A 13,811-nucleotide genomic window follows, 5' to 3' on the forward strand; every position below is an offset into this window, starting at 1 on the left:
TAGACACAGGTCAGCGAGTTTAGTCAGTGGAGATGGTGAAAATAACAATGTTTGTAATTTGCATTTTAAACACTTAAGAGTATCAAAGTGTTTATTTTAGATGGAGTGTATTTTATTATTTATTTGTATATTTGTTTTATTTTATTTTTTTAAACATCTTTACTGGAGTATAACTGCTTTACATTCTGTTAGTTTCTGCTGTATAACAAAGTGAATCAGCTATACATATACATATATCCCCATATCTCCTCCTTCTTGCGTCTCCCTCCCACCCTCCCTATCCCACCACTCTAGGTGGTCACAAAGCACCCTGTTGATCTCCCTGTGTTATGTGGCTACTTCCCACTAGCTATTTTACATTTGGTAGTGTATATATGTCCATGCCACTCTCTCACTTTGTCCCAGCTTACCCTTCCCCCTCCCTGTGGCCTCAAGTTCATTCTCTACATCTGCGTCTCTATTCCTGTCCTGCCCCTAGGTTCTTCAGAACCATTATTTATTTATTTTTAGATTCCATATATATGTGTTAACATACAGTATTTGTTTTTCTTCTTCTGACTTACTTCACTCTGTATGACAGACTCTAGGTCCATCCACCTCACTACAAATAACTCAATTTTGTTTCCTTTTATGGCTGAGTAATACTCCATTGTATATATGTGCCACATCTTCTTTATCCATTCATCTGTCAATGGACACTTAGGTTGCTTCCATGTCCTGGCTATTGTAAATAGAGCTGCAATGAGCATTGTGGTACATGACTTCTTTTGAATTATGGTTTTCTCAGGGTATATGCCCAGGAGTGGAATTGCTGGGTCATATGGTAGTTCTATTTTTCATTTTTTAAGGAAACTCCATACTGTTCTCCATAGTGGCTGTATCAATTTACATTCCCACCAACAGTGCAAAAGGGTTCCCCTTTCTCCACACCCACTCCAGCAGTTATTGTTTATAGACTTGTTGATGATGGCCATTCTGACTGGTGTGAGGTGATACCTCATTGTAGTTTTGATTTGCATTTCTCTAATGATTAGTGATGTTGAGCATCCTTTCATGTGTTTGTTGGCAATCTGTTTATCTTCTTTAGAGAAATGTCTGTTTAGGTCTTTTGCCCATTTTGGGATTGGGTTGTTTGTGTTTCTGATAGTGAGCTGCTTATATATTTTAGAGATTAATCTTTTGTCAGTTGTTTCATTTGCAAATATTTTCTCCCACTCTGAGGGTTGTCGTTTCATCTTGTTTATGGTTTCCTTTCCTGTGCAAAAGCTTTTAAGTTTCATTAGGTCCCATTTGTTTATTTTGTTTTTATTTCCATTTCTCTACGAGGTGGGTCAAAAAGGATCTTGCTGTGATTTATGTCATAGAGTGTTCTGCATATGTTTTCCTCTAAGAGTTTTATAATATCTGGCCTTACATTTAGGTCTTTAATCCATTTTGAGTTTATTTTTGTGTGTGGTGTTAGAGAGTGTTTTAATTTCATTCTTTTACATATAGTTCTCCAGTTTTCACAGCACCACTTATTGAAGAGGTTTTCATTTTCCATTGCATCTTCTTGCCTCCTTTATCAAAGATAGGGTGACCATATGTGCATGGATTTATCTCTGGGCTTTCTATCCTGTTCCATTGATCTATCTTTCTGTTTTTGTGCCAGTACCATACTGTCTTGATTACTGTAGCTTTGTAGTGTAGTCTGAAGTCAGGGAGCCTGATCCCTCCAGCTCTGTTTTTCTTTCTCAAGATTGCTTTGGCTATTCGGGGTCTTTTGTGTTTCCATACAAATTGTGAAATTTTTGTTCTAGTTCTGTGAAAAATGCCAGTGGTAGTTTGACAGGGATTGCATGGAATCTGTAGATTGCTTTGGGTAGTAGAGTCGTTTTCACAGTATTGATTCTTCCAATCCAAGAACATGGTATATCTCTCCGTCTGTTTATATCATCTTTAATTTCTTTCATCAGTGTCTTATAGTTTTCTGAGTACAGGTCTTTTGTCTCCTTTGGTAGGTTATTCCAAGGTATCTTATTCTTTTTGATGCAATGGTAAATAGGAGTGTTTTCTTAATTTCTCTTTCAGATTTTTCATCATTAGTGTATAGGAATGTAAGAGATTTCTGTGCATTAATTTTGTATCCTGCTACTCTACCAAATTCATTGATTAGTTCTAGTAGTTTTCTGGTATCATCTTTAGGATTCTCTATGTATACTATTATCTCACCTGCAAACAGTGACAGTTTTACTTCTTTTCCAGTTTGGATTCCTTTTATTTCTTTTTTGTGTCTGATTGCTATGTCTAAAACTTCCAAAACTATGTTGAATGATAGTGGTGAGAGTGTGCAACCTTGCCTTTTTCCTGATCTTAGTGGAAATAGTTTCAGTTTTTCACCATTGAGAACGATGTTGGCTGTGGATTTGTCATATATGGCCTTTATTATGTTGAGGTAAGTTCCCTCTATGCCTACTTTCTGGAGAGTTTTTATCATAAATAGGTGTTGAATTATGTCGAAAGCTTTTTCTGCATCTATTGAGATGATCATATGGTTTTTATCCTTCAGTTTGTTAATATGGAGTATCACATTGATTAATTTGCATATACTGAAGAATCCTTGCATTCCTGTGATAAACCCCACTTGATCATGGTGTATGATCCTTTTAATGTGCTGCTGCATTCTGTTTGCTAGTATTTTATTGAGGATTTTTGCATCTATGTTCATCAGTGATATTGGCCTGTAGTTTTCTTTCTTTGTGACATCTTTATCTGGTTTTGGTATTAGGGTGATGGTGGCCTCATAGAATGAGTTTGGAAGTGTTCCTCCCTCTGCTATATTTTGGAAGAGTTTGAGAAGGATAGGTGTTAGCTCTTCTCTAAATGATTGATAGAATTCACCTGTGAAGCCATCTGATCCTGGGTTTTAGTTTGTTGGAAGATTTTTAATCACAGTTTCAATTTCAGTGCTTGTGATTGGTCTGTTTATATTTTCTATTTCTTCCTGGTTCAGTCTCGGAAGGTTGTGCTTTTCTAAGAATTTGTCCATTTCTTCCAGGTTGTCCATTTTATTGGCATATAGTTGCTTGTAGTAATCTCATGATCCTTTGTATTTCTGCAGTGTCTGTTGTTACTCCTCCGTTTTCATTTCTAATTCTGTTGATTTGCGTCTTCTCCCTTTTTTTCTTGATGAGTCTGGCTAATGGTTTATCAATTTTGTTTATCTTCTCAAAGAACCAGCTTTTAGTTTTATTGCTATCATTTATTGCTATCTTTGCTATCATTTCCTTCATTTCTTTTACATTTATTTCTGATCTGATCTTTATGATTTCTTTCCTTCTGCTAACTTTGGGGTTTTTTGTTCTCCTGTCTCTAATTGCTTTAGGTGTAAGGTTAGGTTGTTTATTTGAGATGTTTCTTGTTTCTTGAGGTAGGATTGTATTGCTATAAACTTCCCTCTTAGAACTGCTTTTGCTGCATCCCACAGGTTTTGGACCATTGTGTTTTCATTGTCAGTTGTTTCTAGGTATTTTCAAAATTTCCTCTTTGATTTCTTCCGTGATCTCTTGGTTATTTAGTAGTGTATTGTTTAGCTTCCATGTTTGTAGTTTTTACAGGTTTTTTTTTCCCTGTAATTGATATCTAGTGTCATAACATTGTGGTCAGAAAAGATACTTGATACGATTTCACTTTTCTTAAAATTACCAAGGCTTGATTTGTGACCCAAGCTATGATCTATTCTGGAGAATGTTTCATGAGCACTTGAGAAGAAAGTGTATTCTGCTGTTTTGGGGTGGAATGTCCTATAAATATCAATTAAGTCCGTCTTGTTTAATGTATCATTTAAATCTTGTGTTTCCTTATTTATTTTTATTTTGTTTGATCTGTCCATTGGTGAAAGTGGGGTGTTAAAGTCCCCTACTATGATTGTGTTACTGTTGATTTCCCCTTTTATGGCTGTTAGCATTTGCCTTATGTATTGAGGTGCTCCTATGTTGGGTGCATAAATATTTACAGTTGTTATATCTTCTTGGATTGATCCCTTTAGTGTCCTTCTTTGTCTCTTGTAATAGTCTTTATTTTAAAGTCTATTTTGTCTGATACGAGAATTGCTACTCCAGCCTGCTTTTGATTTGCATTTGCATGGAATATCTTTTTCCATTCCCTCACTTTCAGTCTGTATGTGTCCCTAGGTCTGAAGTGGGTCACTTGTAGACAGCATATATATGGGTCTTGTTTTTGTATCCATTCAGCCAGTCTATGTCTTTTGGTTGGAGTATTTAATGCAATTACATTTAAGGTAGTTATCGATATGTTATGTTCCTATTACCGTTTTCTTAATAGTTTTGGGTTTGTTATTGTAGGTGTTTTCCTACTCTGTGTTTCCTGCCTAGAGAAGTTCCATTACCATTTGTTTTAAAGCTGGTTTGGTGGTGCTGAATTCTCTTCTTTTGCTTGTCTGGAAAGGTTTTAATTTCTCTGTCCAATCTGAATGAGATCCTTGCTTGGTAGAGTAATCTCATTGCAGCTTTTTCCCTTTCATCACTTTAAGTATGTCCTGCCACTCCCTTCTGGCTTGTAAAGCTTCTGCTGAAAGATCAGCTGTTAACCTTATGGGGATTCCCTTGTATGTTATTTGTTGCTTTTCCTGTGCTGCTTTTAATATTGTTCTTTGTGTTTAATTTTTGATAGTTTGATTAATATGTCTTGGTATGTGTCTCCTTGGATTTATCCTGTATGGGACTCTCTGCACTTCCTGGACTTGATTGACTATTTCCTCTCCCATACTAGGGAAGTTTTCAACTATAATCTCTTTAAATATTTTCTCAGTCCCTTTCTTTTTCTCTTCTTCTTCTAGGACCTCTATAATTTGAATGCTGGTACATTTAATGTTGTCCCAGAGGTCTCTGAAAGTGTCCTCAATTCTTTTCATTCTTTTTCTTTTTTCTGCTGTGAGGTAGTTATTTCCACTATTTTATCTTCCAGGTCACTTATCTGTTCTTCTGCTTCAGTTAGTCTGCTATTGATTCCTTCTAGAGAATTTTTAATTTCATTTATTGTGTTGTTCATCATTGTTTGTTTGCTCTTTAGTTCTTCTAGGTCCTTGTTAAATGTTTCTTGTATCTTCTCCATTCTATTTCCAAGATTTTGGATCATCTTTACTATCATTACTCTGAATTACTTTTCAGGTAGACTGCCTATTTCCTCTTCATTTGTTAGGTCTGGTGGGTTTTTACCTTACTCCTTCATCTGCTGCATGTTTCTCTGTCTCCCCATTTTGCTTAACTTACTGTGTTTGGGGGTCTCCTTTTCACTGCCTGCAGGTTCATAGTTCCTGTTGTTTTTGGTGTCTGCCCCCAGTGGGTAAGGTTGGTTTAGTGGGTTGTATAGGCTCCCTCGTGGAGGGGACTGGTGCCTTTGTTCTAGTGGATGAGGCTGGATCTTGTCTATCTGGTGGGCAGGTCCGAGTTTGGTGGTCTGTTTTGGGGTATCTGTGATCTTATTATGATTTTAGGCAGCCTCTCTGCTAATCGGTGGGGTTGTGTTCCTGTGTTGCTAGTTGCTTGGCATGGGGTGTCCAGCACTGGAGCTTGCTGGTCGTTGAGTGGAGCTGGGTCTTAGCGTTGAGATGGAGGTCTCTGGGAGAGCTGTCGCCGATTGACATTACGTGGGGCTGGGAGGTCTCTGGTGGACCAATGTCCTGAACTCGGCTCTCCCACCTCCAAGGCCTAGACCTGACACCCGGCCAAAGCACCAAGACCCTGTCAGCCACATGGCTCAGAAGAAAAGGGACAAAAAAAAAAAAAGAAGAAATAAAATAAAAGTAATTAAAATTTTTAAAAATTAAATATTATTAAAATAAAAAAGCAATTAAAAAATAACAGAGCAAGCAAACCAATAAACAAATCCACCAATGATAACAAGTGCTAAAATCTAAACTAAGGTAGACATATAAATCAGAAACTAGTCAGTCGCATACAGCAACCCCAAGTCTACAGTTGCTCCCAAAGTCCACCGCCTCAATTTTGGGATGAGTCGTTGTCTATTCATGTATTCCAGAGATGCAGGTACATCAAGTTGATTGTGGAGCTTTAATCCGCTGCTCCTGAGGCTGCTGGGAGAGATTTCCCTTTCTCTTCTTTGTTCGCACAGCTCCCGGGGCTCAGCTTTGGATGTGGCCCTGCCTCTGCGTGTAGGTCGCCTGAGGGCATCTGCTCTTGGCTCAGACAGGACGGGGTTAAAGGAGCCGCTGATTTGGGGGCTCTGGCTCATTCAGGCCGGGAGGAGGGAGGGGCGTGGATGCGGGGCGAGCCTGCGGCGGCAGGGGCCAGTATCTCATTGCACCAGCCTGAGGCGCGCCGTGCGTTCTCCCGGGGGAGTTGTCCCTGGATCCCGGGACCCTGGCAGTGGCGGGCTGCACAGGCTCCCCGGAAGGGGGTGTGGAGAGTGACCTGTGCTCGCACACAGGCTTCTTGGTGGCGGCAGCAGCGGCCTTAGCGTCTCGTGCTTTTAGCCGCGGCTCGCGCCCGTCTCTGGAGCTCCTTTAAGCAGCACTCTGAATCCCCTTTCCTGGCGCAGCAGGAAACAAAGAGGGAAGAAAAAGTCTCTTGCCTCTTCGGCAGCTCCAGACTTTTCCCCGGACTCCCTCCCAGCCAGCCGTGGTGCACTAACCCCCTGCAGGCTGTATTCGCGCCGCCAACCCCAGTCCTGTCCCTGCGCTCCCACCGAAGCCCGAGCCTCAGCTCCCAGCCCCGCCCGCCCCGGCGGGTGAGCAGACAAGCCTCTCGGGCTGGTGAGTGCCGGTCGGCCCTGATCGTCTGTGCGGGAATCTCCCCGCTTTGCCCTCCGCACCCCTGTTGCTGTGCTCTCCTCCGCGGCTTCGAAGCTCCCCCCTCTGCCACCCGCAGTCTCCACCCGTGAAGGGGCTTCTAGTGTGTGGAAACCTTTCCTCCTTCACGGCTCCCTCCCACTGGTGCAGGTCCCGTCCCTATTCTTTTGTCTCTGTTTTTTCTTTTTTCTTTTGCCCTACCCAGATACGTGCGGACTTTCTTGCCTTTTGAGAGGTCTGAGGTCTTCTGCCAGCGTTCAGTAGGTGTTCTGTAGGATTTGTTCCACATGTAGATGTATTTTTGGGGAGGAAGATGATTTACACGTTTTCCTCCTCCGCCATCTTGAAGGTCCTCATTATTTTTTTAATCTCAAAAAGTACTTTGACTGAAAGTGCTTCATATGTTTTTAAAAATTTTTTCATAAGACTGTGACTTTTCTTCTATTCCAGATTTTTTTTTTGTCTCAGCATGTTATATTTAAATCATTAGCAGTTTTCTTTCTCTAGACCATTTTCCTCTAAGGGAAAAATTGATTTCAGGGACTGTGCATCAAAACTAGTCATACTTTTTCTGAATGAGTCTTTAATTTGATCTTCTGGTTGCTGTGAGTTGAGTAACAACAACTCAATTTCACATCAGCTGCCTTGATGGCCTCAAGAACCTCTTTGATGAATCCCCAGGTCCTCTCTAGCTCCTGTGCCCTGCATTGTCCTCATCTTTGGTGAACTTAGAATAAACTTAGAATCAAGTCCAAAACGTTTATCGTGGCCCATTAGCTCCACATCAGCTGGCTTTGCCACGGACAGTGTTGTCTAGTGCTTAAGGGTCTGAGGTTCACGCTCCATCCCTCTCCTTGCTCGCTGTGTGACCCTGGAAACAATCCTTAATCTCCCTCTGCCTCAGCTTACTCATCTTTAAAATGGGAACATAATAGTATCTACATCATAGAGGTTTATTGTTATTATTATTATTATATTGTAGTATAGTTGATTTATAATATTGTGTTAGTTTCAGGTATATAGCAAAGTGATTCAGTTATATATATTGTATATATTTCAGATTATTTTCCCTAATAGGTTATTACAAGATGTTGAATATAGTTCCCTGTGCTCTATGGTAAATCCTTACTTCCTATCTGTTTTATATATAGTAGTTTGTATCTGTTAATCTCATATTCCTAATTTCTTTCCCCCCACACCTTTCCCCTTGGTTAGCCACATCATAGAGTTTTTCTAAGGATGAAGTGAATGGTTGCATAGAAAGGGCTTAGAAGGGCACCTGGTATGGAGAAGACACTAAGACTTAGCTTCTCTCCTCTTCTTCGCTCTCTTGCCCCCCACCAGCCCCTCACCACACTCTCCTCCTTTCAGCTCATTTTAGCTGAAGGAACTTTACACCTACTCTTCCTAACACCTGGAAATTTCCTTTCTCCATTCTCACATAATTCATTCCTATTTATTCTTCAGTCTCTGCTTAACTGTCACTTCCCAGATCCAGGGGGCGGAGTGGTGAAGGCAGGGACATTATCCGCTGCATTATTCTCAATGCCCAGCCTAAGCTTGGAACAGCACTACAGTGTGTCTGCTAACAGCAGACAGCTTGGGTGTCCAAGTGTTCTAGCCCTTAACCAACATCAGGCGCAGTCTTTTGGCCGTGCCATGCGGGGATCTTAGCTCCCCAACCAGGGATCGAACCTGTGCCCCCTGCAGTGGAAGGTGAAGTCTTAACCCCTGGACCACCAGGGAAGCCCCCCGTCAGGAGCGGTTTTGAAGCTGTTGTTTGGAGAGGCAGTTTTGAAGCCTGTCCCCCTACTAACGGCGCTACCTAGCACTCGCCTGCTGTTGGCACTTGAGTCCAGCCCCCTTCCCCCTCAAAAAGGCCATTTTACCCCTAAGCTGAGATTTCCCTTTTCCAAGTTGCCTTTACACAGTGAAATTTTTGAATGAATAAAATTAAAATGTTGATTTCATTTAAAAAGTTCATTTTTAGTAGCAGCATCATTCCTGTCTTGTTTTTAGGTGCCCTTTTTTGTGACTCTTCTCTCTCCTTTTGCTCTCTTTTTATTTAAATAACTTTTATTGCTTTCTTTTTCTCTTTGCAAGAGGAATACATGTCACTCTAGAAAATTCCTCACTACTGATTTGTTATGTTGTACTTACACTTTCCCTGTAAGTGATCTAAAACTTTGGGGGAACAAGTTAGAGATAGAAATACATCACTATGAAGAAATAATAAAGCAAAAGAGGTGTGAGTTACCTACTTAAACATTTATCTGTTATCAAAATTGCATTTCCTGGGCTTCCCTGGTGGCGCAGTGGTTGAGAGTCTGACTGCCGATGCAGGGGACACGGGTTCGTGCCCCGGTCCGGGAATATCCCACATGCCGCAGAGTGGCTGGGCCCGTGAGCCATGGCTGCTGAGTCTGCGCGTCCGGAGCCTGTGCTCCACAACGGGAGAGGCCACAGCAGTGAGAGGCCCGCGTACCGCAAAAAAAAAAAAAAAGCATTTCCTTATTTATTTGGCGTGCACGGTGAGGATATAAAGTTGTGTGTTGGGTCTTCATTGCTGTGCACAGGCTTTCTCTAGTTGCGGCGAGTGGGGGCTACTCTTCATTGTGGTGCGTGGGCTTCTCGTTGCAGTGGCTTCTCTTGTTGCGGAGCACGGGCTTCTAGGCACACGAGCTTCAGTAGTTGTGGCACACTGGCTCAGTACTTGTGGCTCTTGGACTCTAGAGAGTAGGCTCAGTAGTTGCAGCACACAGGCTTAGTTGCTCCACAGCATGTGGGATCTACCTGGACTAGGGTTCGAACCCATGTCCCCTGCATTGGCAGGCGGACCAGGGAAGACCTCTACTTTTTACAGGGCAACGTGAGCCTTTAAGGAAGTGAGTAGATTGCTCTCTTTGTGTTGATATCTTTTACAGATTTTGCACAAGTAAATATAATTTTCCTCAAATAGAAACCCTGACAACTAACAGCAACAATAAAAAGAATTCCAGCTATAAGTGGAAATTTTAAAAATAATAATTTGGAGGGAAACTAATCATGGAGCCGAAGGGAATAGTATTGAATACATGAAGGTTTATGTGACTGGAGGATAAACTTGCTGGTCTGTTCTAATGACCAAATGAATTCTTAACATCCTTAGCTCTACCCTGCCCTTTGGGAGGCCAGCAGAGCTTTCCAGCTCATAGTTATAATGCTTCTTACTTGGAAAGAGGACAGCAGAGACCCTAAACTAGTCCCCAAATCTAAACTAGTCCCTAATGAGCCGTGGAGAAATATGAGGCTGATTTTACCAAATACACACGGATTAGGGCTTTTGTATTTCATTAAAAATGAACCCTAGCTAAGAATTCGTTGCTTGTACCAACAGCTCTTATCCTCAGGTATTACGACTCCCAATGACTGTTTAAAAAATGTTATTGTGTCACTTCTTAGATTGCACTTCCTGGCTTTGAAACAATGCTGAATTTGCAGTCATCCTCAAAAGCCCAAATTATATGCTTTGTTCCTCCTATTGCCAAAGGAATTTGGATTTTCATTTGAACACCTTGATCTACGAGAGGTGAAGGAGAGTGCTCTAAGACTTGACACACTCTAAGAAACGTATTTTCTATATTGATTTTTTTTTGGTAAAGTAAGAGATAAAATTGATGCAAGTGAGCATCTGAGTTTAAAAACAGATGATATTATGATTGTTAAAATAATAGTAATTGGCATATATTTTTCTCTCTTGAATGTAATTTATCAGAATGATTCCTTTCTCTGTCTGCCTTACTTCATTAAGTATGATAATCTCTAGGTCCACCCATGTTGCTGCAAGTGGCATTATTTTTCTCTTTTTCATAAATTATTTTTTATGGCTGAGTAATATTCCATTGTCGTATGATATCACTTATGTGTGGAATCTAATTTTAAAAACAACACAAATGAACTTATTTACAAAACAGAAACAGACTCACAGATCTCAAAATCAAACTTATGGTTACCAAAGGGGAAATGTAGGGGGAAGGGATAAATTATGAAATTGGGATTAACAGATACACACTACTGTATATAAAATAGATAACTAACAAGGACCTGCTGAGCACAGGGACCTACTAGAGCACAGGGAACTCTACTCAATATTCTGTAATAACCTATATGGGAAAAGAATCTGAAAAGGAATGAATATATATATATATATATATATATATAACTGAATCACTTTGCTGTACACCTGAACTGACAAAACATTATAAATCAACTATATTCCAATTTTAAAAAAAAAGATTCCTACTCATGCCACTGTGACATCTAAGTTTGATAAGGAAGTTTCTAAGGGTCATGGTTCCTAACATTTATTTATGAATGATTCATACCAGAAGCAAATAATATCTCATCAAGAATTTATTTTTTACTTGATAAATATAATCAATTCACACTTAAAATTTAAAAATAATTAATTGTATAGAAAGAAAACTGAGGTTTGTCCTTTAAACAACTCCTACTTATAGTGAGCAAGCCTTTTATTAGTCATTAATCATAATAACTTATTTGTTTTAAAATGTTTTCACTTCAGCTCAGTACATCTCAACTTTTATCGACTTTGTGTCTTTAACCTTTAGAGCTATTCCATCTAATGACTCCCTTTAAATTTTGTCTTATCAAGTAATGTGGCAGCTCAGCACATTTGCTGAGTAAACTTTGTCAAGACCTGAGAAATTCGTTAGCAATGAAAACGGTGCTTAAGTGTTCAAATATTTGGAAAATAATGTGCTAGTCCTTTCATGTAGAAAAATCATACCATCAACAGTAAGTTCTGAGATTTGAGCTTCCTTCATAACCCCAACCTCAACACCCATGTGTATAGAGAGCCACACACATTCCCTCTCTCTCTCTCCCTCTTTCTCTTTCTCTCCCTCTCTCTCTCTCTCTCTCTCTGTCTCTCTCTCTCTCTCTCTCTCTCACACACACACACACACACACACACACACACACTCACTCACTTTATGATGTTAATGAGGAAACGCCCTACTCATTCAGATGACTGACATGTTGACCAGCCACAGCTTCATGGTCACAAATGAGATACTTTAGTCTAACCCATCGCACTGACGAGTTCAAAGACTGTGGGGGAAAGAACAGCTTAAGAATCTTGGATACAGAATGCTATCCTTCACTAAGGCTCTCTTGTGCTCTCTCATGATCATGCCCAAAAGACCCTCTTAGCACCAGACTCTAAGCTTGGCGATCTGGGTTGTAGTGATCTCTGTGGGCGTCTTATAAAATAAGATTGGACCATTGAACTTTTGATTCATTTGATTTTATGATATGTATCTGTTTTATAATTAGCATGTGATGTATTGCTTCTAGAAAGTGCTAGCAGCCATAAAGTTAAGGGATTGTCAATTGGGGTCAAACAAGTCTGGGTGTGAATTCCAGCTCTGCCCATTCCTAACTGTGTATTTGAATTTAGGCATCACTTCACCTCTTGTACTCCAGTTTCCATATTTATCGAATGGGATAGTAATCCCTATCTCTCACCTTTTTATCTGAGGATTAAATGAGATAATGTGTGAAAGTGCTTACTTAGCTCAGTAACCAGTAATGGCTATTATTCTGAAATGGTAAAAATGACTTAGGATCCATACCCAGGGAAATACAAAGACACAAAGAGCCTTCTCTGCCTCTGTTTTTTTTGCACTGTGCTACTCATTGCTATCTTGAAATTCCATGTGTGAAACAGACCTCAAATAAGAGAACACTTAAATTTCATTTTTAAATTTAAATAAAAATTTAAATTTACATAAAAATTTAAATATCTCACTTTAAATAAAAATTCTAAAATCACAGGTAAATAAAAATCTAATTTAAATAACAATTAAATTTAAATAACAATTAAAAACTTACATTTTAATTTAAATAAAATTGAAAGAAAAGTTAAATTCTAAATAAAAATTTTTAATTTAAATAAAAATTTAAATTTAAATAAAATTAGAAGAAAAGTTAAATTCTAAATAAAAATTTAAAGTTAAAATGTAAATAAATCAACTTATTGCAGGTAACGAAGACAGGCACATCCACACGACCAGTTTGCAGCAAATAAAAACTGTGACGGATGAATTGAGGCAAAATGAAGAAAACCTGACACCTTCGCAGCCAGCCAAGAGGACCCAGCTGTCATGGCTACCAAGAGCCACAACAGGGGGCTCGACTCCTGAGCTGGAGGGACCCCAAGAGCCCACCTTCGAACGGGGAATCCTGAGAATGATGTCGCAGCAGGATGTGCGCGCTGAGATCTTCCTCTGGAGCTTTCTGCTGTGGTCAGACACCATAGAAATGGTGCGGGTGGCCGGGCACCCCAACGTGTACCAGTCAGGCTGGGTCTACCCCGTCTACATCTTCAGTTTCATTTCTCTTCTTCGAATGATACTGACTCCCCGGAACCCACTTCTGAATTCCCTGGGCATCGTGCTCCAGGATCTACCCTTTATCTTTGTTAGACTTAGTTTAATCATTGGCCTGGGAACGATCACACCCATCTTGGGCCTTTGTAAAAATGTACTCGTGACTCTCTCTTATGTTTACTTCAATTACTTAACCAAATTCAGGATTTTCTCTCAGTTTGAGGTATCTTTTTAACAAGGAAATGTCCCATAGTCAAACCTCTGTGTTATGCACATGCACGCATTTATAATCTTTTTGGGGGGCAGGGATAAATTTTTGCGCTATAGGAAGAAATGAAGAATAGATGCTAGAGAAAAAAAACTTTTTAAAAACTGTAGCATATCGGGCTTCCCTGGTGGCGCAGTGGTTAAGAGTCCGCCTGCCGATGCAGGGGACACGTGTTCGTGCCCCAGTCCGGCGCGGAGCGTCTGGGCCCGTGAGCCATGGCCGCTGAGCCTGCGCGTCTGGAGCCTGTGCTCCGCAACGGGAGAGGCCACAACAGTGAGAGGCCCGCGTACAGCAAAAAAAAAAAAAAAAAAAAACTGTAGCATATCAATTTTTAAGATGTATA

The 13,811-nt window shown here is 40.2% G+C and overlaps 1 protein-coding gene across 1 annotated transcript in view; it reads left to right on the forward strand.

The window, feature by feature from the left end:
• The window catches only part of TMEM236 (transmembrane protein 236), a 41,440-nt gene extending 28,005 nt beyond the window's left edge, over positions 1 to 13,435 (forward strand). The window contains exon 4 of the mRNA XM_065872887.1: positions 12,855 to 13,435. Within this exon, the coding sequence (XP_065728959.1) occupies positions 12,855 to 13,435 (581 nt within the window). The remainder of the gene's footprint in view (positions 1 to 12,854) is intronic.
• The last annotated feature ends 376 nt before the right edge of the window (positions 13,436 to 13,811 follow it).

The sequence above is a fragment of the Phocoena phocoena genome, chromosome 2 (genome assembly GCF_963924675.1).
Source record: "Phocoena phocoena chromosome 2, mPhoPho1.1, whole genome shotgun sequence".
Lineage (NCBI taxonomy): Eukaryota > Metazoa > Chordata > Mammalia > Artiodactyla > Phocoenidae > Phocoena > Phocoena phocoena.